This window comes from Triticum aestivum, chromosome 5A (genome assembly GCF_018294505.1).
Source record: "Triticum aestivum cultivar Chinese Spring chromosome 5A, IWGSC CS RefSeq v2.1, whole genome shotgun sequence".
NCBI classification, from domain to species: domain Eukaryota; kingdom Viridiplantae; phylum Streptophyta; class Magnoliopsida; order Poales; family Poaceae; genus Triticum; species Triticum aestivum.
In genome coordinates this window covers 492,147,627-492,164,311 of record NC_057806.1, presented here as the reverse complement: position 1 = coordinate 492,164,311, position 16,685 = coordinate 492,147,627, and the positions used below count along the sequence as shown (strand labels likewise).

At 42.3% G+C, this 16,685-nt stretch overlaps 1 protein-coding gene across 1 annotated transcript; it reads right to left on the bottom strand.

Moving 5' to 3' along the window:
* Positions 1–11,792: 11,792 nt before the first annotated feature.
* LOC123107327 (alpha carbonic anhydrase 1, chloroplastic) lies at positions 11,793–14,099 on the bottom strand. The gene is made up of 6 exons (XM_044529313.1): positions 14,024–14,099; positions 13,271–13,482; positions 12,769–12,875; positions 12,584–12,686; positions 12,046–12,228; positions 11,793–11,939 (listed from the first exon to the last, which is right to left on the bottom strand). The coding sequence occupies exons 1-6, from the start codon at positions 14,097–14,099 to the stop codon at positions 11,793–11,795; spliced, it is 828 nt and encodes a 275-aa protein (XP_044385248.1).
* Positions 14,100–16,685: the final 2,586 nt, after the last annotated feature.

The following is a 16,685-nucleotide window of genomic DNA, read 5'->3' as shown; positions in this document are numbered from 1 at the left end:
TTTTTGCCTCCCCATCTCAGACTGCTATTGGGCTGCCTGACACGACCTAGATGGGCCGGCCACAGGCGAGGCGTTAAAATCGACAAAAAATCATGTGAGGCCAACCACGAATGGATGGAAAATTAGTACCACCTCGGATAGTAAAAAAATTCAGAAAAAATAATATGGGGTGAACGGATGAAAAAATTGAAAAAACGCACCTTGCTTTATTAGTAGATATAGATATAAATATATACAAAAAATAAATAAATAAATTGGCAGGGGCAGTGCAAAGATGCCCATGCTCACTGAATCATGTGCTCTACTGTCATGTTCTACAGGATTGGATTGCCAAGACTGCAATGTTTTGCAAGAATAGCTACGGCCGATTAAAATCCCTTTTCTTCTTACAAACTGAAACATGTTTGTTTTTGTAATGCGCACAAAAGCTGCACGATGGTCATAACTAGATCTGTATTGATGTACTCGTTCTTGGGTTGCTGTTTCCTTTGTTGGCGTCTCATGGCCATGTCGTGTTGCAGATATATCAACTGGTTCATCAGACGATGCTTCTCAGACTGGCAAAAGAATAAAGAAGTGCCTTCCCGAGGTACGTCATATAATGCTGATAACAGAATACATAATACCTTTTTTTTGAGAAATCAAAGGGTGGGGTGAGGGTCCCACCTGAATATATATTACTCAAAGAGGCCAGATACCAAGAGAGTGTCACCCTCTTGGTTGGCTGATCGAGTTCACAAGGAAAACCAGATGGAAAACCTAAACAAGTTGACCCCATTGATGAGGGAAACCAGGCCGAAAACCATACAATAACAGTAGTAGAAAGAAAATGGGTGCCGAAGAGGAAGGCGAAGATAAGCCAGTATACACAGAAGTACCATCACCAACAAAAACACAAGCAGATGTGTGGTGTTGACGAGGGGTCACAATACCAAGACTTTGTGAGCCACCGATCCCCATGGCGCGATATAGGAGCATCCGCAATCAACCAGTTCCGATCCCCATGGTGCAATATAGGAGCATCTACAATCAACGAGTTACCTTCCCACGGTGCGATACAGGAGCATTCACAATCAACGAGTTGTGAATCCCCACGGCACGGAGCATCTACAATCAACGAGTGTCATAGCATAACTGCAGGCCCACGAGAGGGGGCAGGATATTGGAGGAATGCAAGCCGAAGAGAGTGCCTGTGCACATTACTCCACAAAGATATTTTTTCTAGTTCATTTACTGCCACTTGCTAAATTAATAGGAGGAGCAATTTCAGGAACAGCAGACGGCTGGGCCAAGCAGATTGCTTTTCCCTGTGTCTCCTCTTTTTTCCCCATGCCTGGAAGATCTAGAGGAAGGTTGGGATATGGAGGAAACAGAGGACAAGGGTTTCGTGTCATGGATTAGTGTCTCGTGCGGTTTTCTTGTGTAATCTTTCTCATTATGATTTCGAAATTTGAAGCTGACTTGTTGCATTTTATCAAAAAAAAAATCATGACATTCATATTTAAATAGTGATATCTCGCACGTTTATCTTGCACTTGATACTTTTTGGCTTTTTGCCTCCGCAATTCAAATCTTGAACTTCTCTACTTGTGCATACAGGATATCTGGCTTCATATATGCTCCTTTCTGCCAATGGAAGATGCTGCGCGTGCTGCTTGTGTTTCTCGCGTGTTTCGAAGTTCATGGAAGTGCCGTCCCAACCTCAGCTTTTGTATGGAAACAGTGGGTACAATGTAAATGCGCGTGGACAGAGTAAACTGACAAGAGATTACAACAACAAAGTTAGTCGTATTTTGAGAAGCCACTCGGGCGTCGGTGTGAAGACACTCCACCTTGAATTCTATGGTCCATATGATGGCGACACCAATTCTTGTCTCGATAGTTGCCTCCAGACTGCCATTGCACCCGGGATAGAAGGACTCTCCCTTCGACTGTTGTGTCCAGAGGGTGTTCCATTCTACAAAGAGCCTAAATACAAAATCCCATGCTCACTCTTATCTGATGGGTGTCAAAACTCCATTCGTGATCTAACATTTGTAGGTTGTGCCTTCCACCCCACCGTAGGCTTTGGTTGCATGAGAAGCCTAACGAATCTGTCTCAGAGTTTTGTGCATATCACGGGGGATGAGTTGGGGTTCCTTCTTTCAGGTTCTTTTGGTTTGGAGCTATTGGAACTCAGCTGCTGCCGTGAGATAATTTCCTTGAAGGTACCTTGCCTGCAGCGTCTCAGGTGCCTGAGAGCAGTGGCGGAGCTTGGGCTGAATTTGTGGAGGGGCAAATGGGCTGGAGGGGCAAGAAACATGCTTTTAGGCTGATTTTAATTGGACATATGGGCTGAATACTAGACGATATTTGCTAACTTTCTTATGGACTGGGGGGGCAATGGCCCAGGTTGCTCTCCACAAAGCTCCGCCACTGGACCTAATGTTATAGCACAAATCCATTATTGATGTACATGAGTGAGATTAGGACTAAACATGACAACAGAATGTACCGACACAAGATAAGTGCGCACAGGCCCGCTTGAGGTGGCGCCACTAGGTGGCGCCCCAACATCTAGTACTCCTTGATTAGTTGCTATCTTGAAGCCCTGAACTGGGGGACCTCCTATATGACGCAAAATGTACAGGAGCTCGACGCGCAGGGCGAGCCCCGACTGGGCCGTCCAACATGTTTCGCTGAAAAACAATCGAGAGTTCCAAGATGTGATCCCCACGACCTCAGACAATGAAGAAACTAGACAGCAAGCGGTTAGCCACCAAGCCAGACAGTGATAACCGAACATCAAGGTGCAAAACTTTATAAGAACACAAAGAAGCGTCGAGAATTGGAATTATTTTTTGAATTTTTTTCTTGAAAAATGTCTGCTATTTTCAAATGCCGCAATTCTATTGGGAGAAGATTTTTTGTAATTCCTATTTAAAAGAGAAACATGGACAAAATTTCCAAATCCCGAACAATTTTTCTAAAATTTAACATTTTCTGAAAAAATAACAAATTATGAAAAACACAAACATTTTTTGATATTTACAAATATTTTCTTAATCACAAACAGTTTTTAATTTATGAAAAATTGGAAAACAGGAATATTTTTTAAAATTCCGAACAAAAAAGTTAAAACGGAACATTTTTCTGAAATGAACAAAAAAATATTGTACCCCTTTATGTTGGAACCGCGAACATTCTTGAAGCATGAAATTTTCTCTCAAATGGTGAACGAATTAAAAGACGAGGACAATTTTTTTGAAATTACTGAACACTTTTTGAAACATGAACATTTTTCTGAAATTGTGAACAAATTTGAAAACAAGAACATTTTTTTGAAATTCCTCAACTTTTTTTCTGAAATTAAAAAAAGAATATTTTTTGAAATTGTGCACAAATTTTGAAAATAAGATATCTTTGGGAATACCACAAGATTGTTTTCAAACACAATCATTTTTTGGAATTGTGCACAAAATTTTAAAACAAGAACTTTTTTTTCAAAAAAATTGAACAATATTTGAAATTTCCGAACAAAAGAAACAGAAAAGCAAAAAAAATAAACAGAAAAGATAAAAAATGAAAAAAGAAATATAAACAGAAAAATAGAAATGAAAAGGTAATAAAATAGAAAACTCGGTTCAGGAACCTTCTAGAAGGTTCCCAAAACCGATAAAAACCGGTTGGGAATCTTTGGAAGGTTCATAAAATAGGAAATGCTGCAACAGATTAATGGATCAACCCAGCTCACCGCTCGCCAGCTTGTGCGAAAGCTCGACAGTTTGACACAAAATGCATTTTTTTAAACAAGCAAAGGCACCGAAGTGCCAAATTCATTCAGCTCATAAAGAAAGTACAAAGAGAATTACATAGATTAGCTGAAGATATAGAGAGGACGAGTAGCAATATCTAGAAAAGAGAGCTAAAGAAAGACCCTATATGAGGCAAAGTGGAAATGACCACTACACCATGATCAACATGGTTAGAACTAGCAGAGGAATACTCTGAATATGAAACTAGGAATTGCTGTTGCCTTTTGCTTCACTACTAATCGACCATGTTTCTTGAAGCAAGCATGTCAAAATTTTGTAGAAACGGCAAAATATAGCTGCAACCAAGATGAAACTCCAGCTTCGCGTTATAGCATCAAACTCCAGAGATATGCAACGAATAAAAAACCAAGCACAACACATAGTACAGAGAGAAGGCAGAGCTCAAGAAATACCAAAAAACATGCCCAGGCTTCCATATATAACTGAGAAAAAACTTGCCACACTAAAACCTACAGGGAGAAAATTAATAACAGTGACCTATATGAATTCTAAAGCCCTGAATCTGAAAATTTCAAGAAGAGGCAGTATTGGGCAAAGACCATGAGTGAGCCTTGCAGCAAAACAAGAGAGTCGAGTGTCGCCAATAGCACGGAAAACTTATTGAGCAAGATTATAAGCAATACCATTGATCTCCCTAGAAATGTGAAACACCTTTGGCTGCAGCTGATAAGTAGTCTTAAAAAAAACTAGCCAAAGATTTCCTGATACTCCATGAAGTTTCAGAAGTGGAGACATTACCTAGAGCAGCAGCCCCTGCTAAAACCAAGCAGCCCGTCAGAAAAGTAGGCTGAGCAATGTTGAGTTGAGATGCAAAATAAGCAGCAAAATTTAGTGCAAGAGCCTCTGCTTGCAGAGGAGTAGAAGTTGGGGGAGCTGAAGCTTGCACTTGCACATTGATCTCTCCTCGATTAGAGGGTAAGGAAATAAAGACCCCCACACCTGTGTCAACCTGTCCTTGCAACAAACCTGGAATTTTCTTGGTCCTAAAAGCTGCATCCGAATAGATTTTAGCCCCATCAACCAACAAATCAGAACTTAGGGTTCTGCCAGGCAAAGGAATTTGATTAGAAGACAACTGAGTTGAAGTTAGAGCCCGATTCAAGAGAAGGGCATTGTCATACACATTACAGGTTAATGCAAGAGCAGCAATCTGAACTTGATGAGGAAGAGATTTCGCCCTATCAAAGAGAAAAGCATTCCTTGCTTTCCAGAGACACCAAAAAAATGTAAAAATGTTAGAAAGAGAACCATATGGATGTCTCATGCTAGGACAATCAAGAAGAACAGAATGCAAGGTGGAATGCCCTTGGACTAAAGCATCCGAACGAACAAACCAAGGAGAGGAAAACCAAGCTGCACGAGAAAAAGAGCACATGACAAGCAGATGGACCTCATCCTCTTGTTGACCACATCGGCAACAATTTTTTGAACTCGTCCGGGCCGACACATCTAATAGCTTGTGCACGGAGGCTTGATGCTTACAGGCCTCAATTAGGATGCACCTGCTTCAAAAATTGTCTAAAGGAAACAACCTGTTTCTAAAAAAACGCCTGCCACACCTAGCGTGCGCCTACCCCTAAGAAAATGTCCACTGCATATTAGAAAAAAAAATGTTTCTATACTTTAAAAAGAGTTTTAAAATTTGATTTACTTAAATTACTAAAAATTTCACTGCACATTAAAAAACATTGATAAATTGTAAATAAAATGTTTGCAGTTTTTGAAAAACATGCATACAATTTTAAAAAATCGAGACATTTAAAATGCCCATATATTTAAAATTTTGTTCATATTGTTTATAAAGTGTTCACCGCTCATTAAAAAATATTCATGATATATTTTTTTATTTTTTTACAATATTTGAAAATACAATCATACCATTCAGAAAATGTTCTAGACTTTGTAAAAATGTACATACGTTTAAAATTTTGATCATATTATTTATAAAAATATTCATGGAAATATATTTTGTTCACATCATTCACAGAAGATGTCCATGAGATATAAATATTTGTTTGAGCAATTTTGAAAAAAATATTTATGACATGAAAAAGTTCACAATGTATTTAAAAATGTTCAACATGTATGTTCATCTGTATCTGAAAAACATTTAACGTGTATTAGAAAGTCTTCAACATGTGTTCAAAAAATGTTCAGTGTGTATCTAAAAAAATGTTTAACATATATTTAGAAACTATTCAGCGTGTACTGGAAAATCTTCAATGTGTGTCTGAAATGTAACGTGCATTCAAAAAGATGTTCAGGGTGTATTAAAATAATTTCTACACCAAAACCTAGAAGATTAGAAAACTAGATGAATTTGAATAAAAAACAGTTAAGAAAAGAAAAAAAGAAAACGAAAAATAAAAAACCAGCAAAAAGAAACGCAAAGAAGGAAAAACGGCCGAAACCTCCCCAGACCATTAAAATTGAAGTAGAAGCTTCCCAAAACAATGCTAAATGGATCAGCCTACTTCAGTGGTCCCCTGCAGGCGATGCTGACATACTTATCGCCAGGGGCGGATCCAGAACAAAAATGTCCCGGTGTCCACGTGCACGTACACATCATATGTATAAGGATGGACACCAAGCAATAATATAAAATAACACACCAAGAACACTAATTATATGGCAACGAGATTTCTTATCAAAATAAATTGTTCACTTCCATTTGAAATACTAGTTGATTATGCAAATTTGAACAAGCCTAAGAACGCCAAACAATGAACGATTTACAATATTATTTAAGAAACCTTTCTATAAATTCTCCTGTGATTAATTATTACTGTTTTAGCAAAAATATACGAGTTACATTATTTGTGTTTGCATATGCAAGAGCATAAACAATAAACAAAATGTATCGATCGAATGATACGATTAAGGACTTAAACTTACTCGACATTGTGTCTCGCCGTTGTTGCATAAATAATCCTCCCCTGGTTAGATATGAATCACAGCGAATTGTTTCCAATTGTAATAGCTTTAAATTTTACGACCCTAGCCATACACTTAGAAAAATAGAACTTAATTTTTTTGTAATTCCTACACACAGCTGAGATTTCAGATTTGAAAGAGATCGGCAATTACCAAGTGCTGAGTTGAAGTCGAGACGTACCTCAAACTTTCAACAATCCATGACTGGGTGAGGGTTCAGGTCGCCGGCTAGCGATGCTTGAACAATGGTGACTGGGCGGACCGGCGGCTGGCCGCGCGACGGAGAAGGGCCGAGATGGGCGATGCTGTGAGGGTTGAGGCGCAGAAGCCGGGCGGATGAGTAACCGAACAGGTGCACGTATAGATAAGGTACAGCCGTATTGGGGATCGATTAATCAGATCGATAGTGTTTTTTTCTTTCAACACGCGCACATACAGGGACCAAGGATTAATCGATCGTTTCTGGAGTGGGCATTACGTAGATGGGCTGGACTGCCTCGCTTGTGTTTGTCAGTCGCTGGGCTGGCCGGTGTCCAGGTCCAAAAGTTACCGGTGTCCAGCCTAAAAATCTGGACTTTGTATAAGGTAAATGCGTATTTTACCCGGTGCCAGTGACACCGGTGTCCATAACGTGCCTCCGCCCCTGCTTATCGCAGCAAGTTATATATAGCTTTTGCGGGTTGCGTGAACATGTCAGACATGTTTTTACTAGTCTCTTGACTCGAAGAGGCTCATCTATAAGCTTCAACACGAATTCTATCTGAGAGGAACGGTAAGGAGCCTTGACTTTTCTATTTCAAGCACTGGTTACATATTCTCTCTCGCTTCCGAGCCAAAAAGTGTGGAAGGTCTTGGTCGATCCACCGATGCAAGTACATAGTGTGGGATGTGAAGCGTCATACGTGTTGTTCACCGCAGGTAGTATGTGGTCGCCAATTTTTGGGGTAACATGATGAGCGAGAGCAAGGTATTGTTGCATGTGCTCTACTCGCTTTTTTTTAGGGAAACGCGGTCTTGGTTACTCTATGGGCATACAAATAAAAAATTACAAGTAAAGCATATGTAGGGAGCTAAATTACTTAAACAACTATTGTTTGGGCTTGGTCGCACACATAGCATACATCCTCGGCTCATAAAGCTTCAAAAGTGAATTTGACTACCTGGGCTCACATAACATGATCGATAGAATAGCTCACGTGGATGGTATGTTCACGTAAATGTGGAGCTCAGGTGGATGGTATGTTCAGTAAATATGGGGCTGACGTGGATGGTATGTTCACGTAAATGTGGGGCTCACTTATCAATGACTCATGGTTATCTTCTTCACATCTATATTCTTAGCCTACCCCTTCTATCTTCAACATGAGTTGCTTTGTGAGACCACGATGTAGGTATCAAATGGAGATGTTGCATGCAAACATCTTTCTTGCACCATCGACCTCATCCGCTCGAGCCATCATCGGCCCTAACCTAAACATCATTTTGCCACGATGCGACTAGGCGAAAGGAGTCAAGTTACAGGAGATGTTTGGCTACAAAAATGGTAACATTGGCGTTAATGTAATCAAATCACAACATTTTAGGAGGTGTAATGAATTCTTTTCAAGTTTGTTTCGTTCTCTTAGGTAAAGGAATTAATAACCATCCATGTGCTCTTTGTCTAGCCCCTGCTCTTCCTTGGACCCGGCTTCCCCTAGATCTCAAGCGCCACTCGCCATCCCCAAAATCAAGAACCGCCGGTTCTTAGATCTTAAGCACCGCCTACCATTCTAATCATGCGCGCTGCCAGCCATCCGTCGACTTTAAGCGCTGTCAGCCATCCCCGGTCTTGCGCCGCCAACTACTCCAATCTGGCAAGCCCCTAGTCATGTTCATCTTCGACACCGCTGGTCCAGCCCAAGAGAATAACAACTGCTACAAAATCATGAGGTACCAGATATCGGGGAGGTGTTGGCGGAAACATAATAGCAATGTTGTCTGATTACACAGGACCTCATTACGCTTAACTCCTACAAAAAATAACTAAGGTATTCAGATCCTGTTGTTATCGGTTTACATTACGAATCATCGAACAAAACACCTCCACAATGTGAACTCAACCCTCCAATGGTGCAACTTCATACTGCACTATCTCGCTCGAATCGATCCGCAAAACCTGGCAGCTGGACTGCACTTCCTCGTTCGGGCCTAAGACTAATAGAGAAACGTGCCCACTCCCATATTGTATGCATCACAATTTTGGAAGCGGCAGCCTCTGATTTGATGAGCTCCAACGTGTTAGACGACAAGACGGTGGAAGAGACAGGCCATGGGAGCTATGTTATGCCACCCACACTCGTATCGCCACATTTGGCACTCTTGACCGGCCACTGCCACACTAAGGTGGATCACTATCCCTCTCTCGAGCTGCGGCAGCACATGGCCTTCATTCTCTCTACTACCACATGCGAGCGCCCATCATTGCTACCCTCTCCTTATTCCGCCTCTCCCTCCTCCATCCACCCAATCACTCGCTCCTCCCTTTGCTCTCATAGGTAGCATCCTATCACACTCATTGCAGTTCTGTACACATACTAACAAAGGGTCGAAGACTGCGGCATTGCTCTCTTGTGATGTGGTCACTACAACAATGGTGCAAGCAGCAATAATAACAACATGTGAAAGGAGAAAAGGGTGGCAAGAAGGAGATATATCCGACCGGTGGGGTGCCCCCACCTCAATGTACCTTCTATGTGTGCTATCATATCGGTCCTCGCAAATGGTTCTGGGTCATCAGATCAGCTGTCAAAACGCTCTCAATGAGAACTAGAGCTATCAAAAGTAGTGGATATGTATTGCTCCAACTTGTGATGGTTTGATGTAATTTATTGTATATATGGGCATAGAAGCTCGTGCAAGTATGCCACCCAATCACTAGATAAAAAGCCATTCATACCAAACAAGAAGACCAATTTTTTTCTTCGGCACCCAGTAAGGCAAGATATCTCATTGCCATGGCAACCCGATCCTCGTGCTTAGACTAACAACTATTATTCTCATCCCATGAAGTTTTAAACCTCTCGGTATTGATCAGGACCCCATGCATGAGGTTTTGCTCTCTGTGTCAACCTTTGTGTGTCTTCTTAAGGGTGTGGCAAGGCGTGCCAAAGGTTATACTAGTAACACTTTTTTTTGAACAAGCAAAGGCACCAAAGTGCCAAATTCATTCAGCTCGAAGAGAAAGTACAAAGAGAACTACATAGATCTGCTAAAGATATAGAGAGGAGTAGCAGCAGTATCTAGAAAAGAGAGCTGAAGAAAGACCCTATATGAGGCAAAGTGGGAATGACCACTACACCATGATCAACATGGTCAGAACTAGCACAGGAACACTCTGAATCTGAAACTAGCAATTGTTGTTGCCTTTTGCTTCACTACTGATCAGCCATCTTTCTTGAAGCAAGCATGTGAAGGTACTGTAGAAACAGCAAAATACATCTGCAATCAAGATGAAAACCCTGCAAAATAAGAAACTGATGTACCCAGCTTCGCGATATAGCATCAAACTCTAGAGATCTGCAAACGAATAAAAACCAAGCACAACACATAGTACAAAGATAAAAACTTGCCACACCAAAACCTACAAGGAGAAAATTAATAACATTGAACTATATGAATTCTAAAGCCCTGAATCTGAAATTTTTCAAGAAGAGGCAGTATTGGGCAAAGACCATGATTGTGTCGTGCAGCAAAACAAAAGAGCCGACTGTCGCCAATAGCACATAAAACTTGTTGAGCAAGATTGTGAGCAATACCATTGATCTCCCTAGAAATGTGAAACACTTTTGGCTGAAGCTGATAAGTAGTCTTAAAAAAACTAGCCAAAGATTTCCTGATACTCCATGGAGTTTCAGAAGTGGAGACATTACATAGAGCAGCAGCCCCCGCTAAAACCAAGCAGTCCGTCAGAAAAGTAGGCTGAGCAATGTTGAGTTGAGATGCAAAATAAGCAGCAAAATTTAGTGCAAGAGCCTCCGCTTGCAGAGGAGTAGAAGTTGGAGGAGCTGAAGATTGCACTTGCACATTGATCTCTCCTCGGTTAGAGGGTAAGGATATAAAGATTCCCACACCTATGCCAACCGGTCCTTGCAACAAACCTGGAATTTTCTTGGTCCTAAAAGTTGCATCCGAATAGATTTTAGCTCCATCAGCCAACAAATCAGACCTAAGGGTTCTGCTAGGCAAAGGAATTTGATTAGAAGACAACTAAGTTGGAGTTGGAGCCTGCTTCAAGAGAAGGGCATTGTCATACACATTAGAGGTTAACGCAAGAGCGGCAATGTGAACTTGATGAGGAAGAGACCTCGCCCTATCAAAGAGAAAATCATTCCTTGTTTTCCAGAGACACCAAAGAAATGTAAAAATGTTAGAAAGAGCCATATGGATGCCTCATGCGAAGAAAATCAAGAACAGAATGCAAGGTGGAATGCCCCTGGACTAAAGCATCCGAACGAACAAACTAAGGAGAGGAAAACCAAGCTGCGCAAGAGCACATGAAAAACAGATGGACCTCATCCTCTTGTTGACCACATCCAACATGATCAATACTGCTATACCCTCATCTTGGAATAGTGGGGAAAAACTCCGCCCACCATACAATATTCACAAGTGGATGAATCAATTTAGTTTTGGTGCCATTCGAATTCTTTGGTTTAAGGAAAATGATATTGCATTTCACATCATGGTGTTCTTTCAGATTTATCAACAAAACGGACAAGAGAACATTTCTAACACCATTCAGACAACAAAATTTCATTGCTATTTTACTTTAGAAAATTTCCTTATTTGAAATTTCACTGATCGGTATTAATATCCAAACAACAACCCAATGGTTACACAAAAATACATGATAATGGCCATAATTATAATTTATGTTCTTGCACACACAAGTACCAATGCCACGAGCTACATTTTATTGCAATCTATCATGTCACCTTACGCTTCTTTCATTGTTCTGGATTGGCACAAAGCAAAATAGTTCACCATGGATCAAACTTCAGTTGACTAAAGAACATTTTGAACATTGCGTGACCTGTCATAGAGCTGTACGGCGCGGCCATTCAGTGATTGTAGCGGCCTGTAGTTGTGCTTGTAACTCCCCTTCAAAGGTGCCATCAAAGTAGCAGCCTGCTCCTTTGTCATTTCTTTTATCTACGACACATCTCAAAGTATATATAGATTAGTAACTCCCATTGCATAAACATCATGTGAAGTTAAAGTTTCCACACTATTTTCAATATTTGAGCAGATGGAATACCTCGCCTAGAATGTTCCAGATCACATTCTCTGTGCATGGTGGTGCGGTGAGAGATCCAACATATCTGAAATACCTATGTGCACCCTGCATTAGTTCCCTCATATTCACCACCCCAACGGGGAGAGGATCACCTTTCTCAGCTTTGCAGCCCTCCGCAGACAATTCAGCCAACTTATCCTTTATCTATGAGTACAATACAAAGCAAATAGTCAAATCAAAATGCATGTAGACCAAGCATGCAACGTCATTAGGTGTGCCCTAGTCATCTGGTTCAACATATAAGTCCAATACATATTGATTAGAAATCAAATTACAAGTTGTGATCGTGTTATTCAGTTCTTGAAACAGGTCAATGTCTCCCGACTATTCATATAAAACAGAGCTTTGTATTAAATGTATATAAACTACTCAACTGACTAACTAACAGCTACTGACCATTTCATATCTCAGTGATATACACTGTGTAGTGTTCTACAATGCGACAGTGATAATACATATAGTAGCAACACATTCCCCTTTTCTTATCACGGCGATTTACCTGGTGAAGGAAAGGATCTGGTTTTCCGTAACGATAAAGGATTGACACAACAGTAATGTCACCATCATCGGTGGAGTGAACCATGTGGAGCTCTACCGCAAATCTACCAGGGTAAGAGAGTGGTGCACATAGTTAGTACAAGGGAAATTGAATGCTTCCCAAATCTCAAAAGCGTACATGTGAACCTTTGGCCATTGATGGTATGTTCTGAGGGGGAGTGCCAATGCAATTGCTTCAATTTGTACTTCTTCCCATCCACCTTGACAGTCCCAACAGTGTCATTGTATCGCAGCTACATCAATCAGTTGGCACAATGATTTCATAATACACATTACTTTAAACTAGGAGATTACGTGCACGTAGCAGAACACATGTTTTCATGAACATGTTGTAATAGTCACTGGTACATTATGTAGAAGACCACAATATGATGGACTTTTTTTTCACAATGCGTGTATTTTATTACACTACACCGATGGCACAAGTTAATGAAGTTATACAACCAAAACATCAAAGGAAACCAAAGCTAGAAAAGCCGATCCAGGAAAAAAGAACTCGCAAACGAAGCAAATTACTGTAAGACAAACAAAATAAAGATAAGCTAAATCAGGTATCGTCGTGCTTGTATGTGAACATTTTATGTTCATTGATATAAAGAACCATTTGGTTGAGAGGCTCGGAGCAAACCGCAATGTTGAAGACGTTGTCAACCATTGAAGCATTTGTAGAAGTATAATCCCTCTCTAAGGGCTCCATTCCTGGGTTGTGTAAGGCACCATCTCTCACGATGTCAATTGGAGACTGGTAGATTCCTTTTGAGCAAACTGTGAAATTAGGACTTAAGCTCCCCCAATGCTCGGGGCCAGTTCTCCCACTGTATCCGAATCTCACGCCGTTTCCTTTGAGTAGGAAAATATAGATAAGAAATCATACATCAAGATGAAACTTTGTGCAAGTAGCAATAGGAAAGATGAAGATGGCAAGATTGTACAAGATGTTTTTTTTTGAAATCAGATTGTACAAGATGTTGTTTTGCTGACAAGATGAAACAACCCCGCATCTATTTTAGTTCCCGTTTGCCGTCATTCTTTGGTGTATACCGTTCATGTAGTGAAATGATTATAATCTGAATAATACTGAAGTATTTTCTTTAGTGAAAGATTGCATGCCTTTTTCACTTTAAAGCCCAGATATTCCATTTCAAGAGAAATAGGAAAAGAGTGAAGAGTACTGAGTACTGACTGATAAGAAACCAGAAATAGAGATGGGACCTTTACATACAGGTTTTATTCTTCTAACATACTAGATAACTGGCAGATGTGAAGAAGGGTAGACAAACGTGTGCCAGAGTCACATGCCCACAATTATAAATCAACTAGCATTATACAACAGCGCTTGATTAGGAGGGAACTTGGTCAGGGAACTTAATCAAACACATACCGTCGCATGCATGGGTCACAACAAAGCACATGTACAACAGTGCAACAAGAATTGCACTTCTCCCGAAAGTCGCCATCTACGTACTCCTTCGTTCTCTCTGTGAAATCTAAGCTCCAAGCTTCCTATACAAGGTGCAGGAGAATACAGAAAGGGTTGTGCTCTGCTCGAAACTGTAGAGAGAAGTGCACAAGGCACATGTACTTATATAGGACGACTTACGGTATATACTTACGTGTGGGTCAGTTCGGTAGTATTGATGTTTTGGCCCCGACGTCCTTGTTCTTTATGTTGCTGGAGATTACAAGATCTTCCTGCTGGAAGCTGTATGGTTCATCGATTTCTCAGTCTAGTCTCCCTCGGTGCGTAACAGCTCTGCTCACTATCAAACTCTTTCGGTTTCATACCTAAAATAAGCTTTGGCCCAGCAGGCTTTGTACCAACTAGCATACGTTCAAAAGAATTCCCTAAAAAAAGCCGTTCAAAAGAAGAATCCTAGCAAACAAAGACGTGCAATGCAAACTTTTATTAACTACGTGCAATGCATTCTTTGTCTAGAGGAAAGAGCCCCAAAAATTGTATCTCGGTGCAACTTCCTCTTCATATATTATAACTGTTTCAAATGGAGGCAAAAGTTTTGCCTCTTCCCCTCGCAAAAAAAAGGTTTCGCCTCTTCGATTAATTATGAAGAAGATTGTCAAATTAATTTATGACAAATCATGCGACAACCCATACAATCAAACCATAAGTGGACTACTCACAAGGTGTGAAATCCCACGACCGCACACACACAGCCCATCAAACTCTTCAAACACACAACATCGCAATTTCAAACACTTGTACAACGCAACATGGCGCTGATGAGAACACGTCAACAAAAGGAAATGTGCAACAGCAAAACCACAATAACGAATGCAACCTCGAGGACGAGCCGAGGGACCGAGATCTTCCATGCATCAAGCAGTTGCGGACGCATATCCTATGACAATCACTCTGTTTTCCCTTGCACTTTGAGTGACTTCTCCTTCGGGATACTGGTCCGAGGGCAATCACTTGCGTTCTTTGCTTTTGTCCTTGATTGCCGACCCTGTAAGGAGGTAAGCAACCACCCTTCCAAATCCAGGGCTAGAAGCCTCCAAGCTGGCGAGCACGTCATAAAGATCTTTTACAAAGAGGGCACCATGATGATGCTCCGGCGGGGCAGAAGTGGGCACCAGGCCACATACGAGCGCCCAGGCGAGTTCACCTCAAGTTGCTGACATGACAAATGCGAAGCTTGTCCCTCACACGAGGTCACCATCGAGTCCACCTTCATATGATCCATTGACAAAAATGAAGTAGGGCCTGAACATAGTTCTAGAAGCTTAGGCATAATCTATTTATAACACTTCACATGTGTAATGTTGCCAGACTAGAAACCTTGGAGATAAGTGGAAGACAAATGCCAACTAGGGTTTGAGCGGTTGTTGCGATCTCGTTGGTTCGCTTGCCTCCGGGCTCATGTGGCAAGGTGGGAGACCTCGAATCCTGCTAGGCATGTTCTGTGTATCTCATAGTCTAAGTCAAATATAGACCCTCAGAACAACTCCAATGAGGCGACCCATTTCGTCCGTCGCTATCCGTTTGGGTCGACGCGGATAGAAAAGTCGGCCCAACATGCCGACACAAACGGACACGCGTCCGCTTTTGTTCACCTCCCGACCTATTCCCGGCCTATTTTTGAGCCGGATTTGCGTCGGCGCGGATACAAGACGGATGCGCGCGCTCGCCCTCTCTCCTCCCTGGGCTCGCTGGTCGGTGGCACATTGGCCTCTCCCCATCCAACAGCACACCCTCGCCCGCCTGCTTCGTCGCCGACGCCGCCGACCATTTTTTCTCAGGACGACGCTTTTCCTAGCTTCATGTTCAATTGAGCGGTCTGCTTCCGCGCACGCTTGTCCTCCCGATAGGTGGCTCGCTCCATCCTCCTCGACTCCCTGTCCGTCCTCCTTTCCTTATAGAACTAGCGCTCGTCAACAATGTCCTATGGGAAGCGTTCACACCACACCGTCATGCCTTCCACGTCCATCTCGGCGATGGCGAGGCGACGTTGCCGCCTCCGGTGGTCACGACGATCCTCATCGGTGAAAAGCCGTGGGAGAGGCGTGAGATCCTGCGCCCGTTGGCTCATTGACACGTCGGGAAAATTCATCTCCCGATGAGGCCGCAGGAGGTGCCACGCCGCCGTGTCGTACGTGCGAGCTGCCTCCTCTGCGGTGTTGAAGGTGCCGAGAATGGGGCGTTTCTCGCCAAACCAGATCTCAGAGGAGAAGGCGCGGAGCGGCGCTCGCGGACTCCGCGAAAATCCGAAGCGCCCAGGTGGCGCATCGACATGGTGGCGCAAAGGCGGCGAGGCTAGTAAGAGGGGGCAAGACGAGTGGGCGCCGGACAGAGTATGGAGGGAGCGCCTTCTTAATAACGAGCGCCGGCCGCGCCAAAACCAGCATGCGAACCTTTCCCGCGTGCTGGAGCGCCAAAACCAGCGCGCACAGTCATGAAATGGGTCAAAGCGTTGGGCGCCCTGCCGACCCAAATCTAAAAGAGGACGGACGCCGGGCGGGCGGCCGACCCGAATGGACAAAAAGCGGACAAAAGCGCCATCCGTTTGGGTCGGCCCGTTGGAGTT

Excerpts from the sequence above, each read along its gene's own strand:
- LOC123107327 (XM_044529313.1), bottom strand. The coding sequence starts at position 14,099 with ATGGCGACTTTCGGGAGAAGTGCAATTCTTGTTGCACTGTTGTACATG. Across the intron at positions 12,229-12,583 it reads CAGATCCTTTCCTTCACCAG|ATAAAGGATAAGTTGGCTGA; the intron begins GTAAATCGCCGT and ends TTGTACTCATAG. Across the intron at positions 11,940-12,045 it reads TCTGGAACATTCTAGGCGAG|ATAAAAGAAATGACAAAGGA; the intron begins GTATTCCATCTG and ends GATGTGTCGTAG.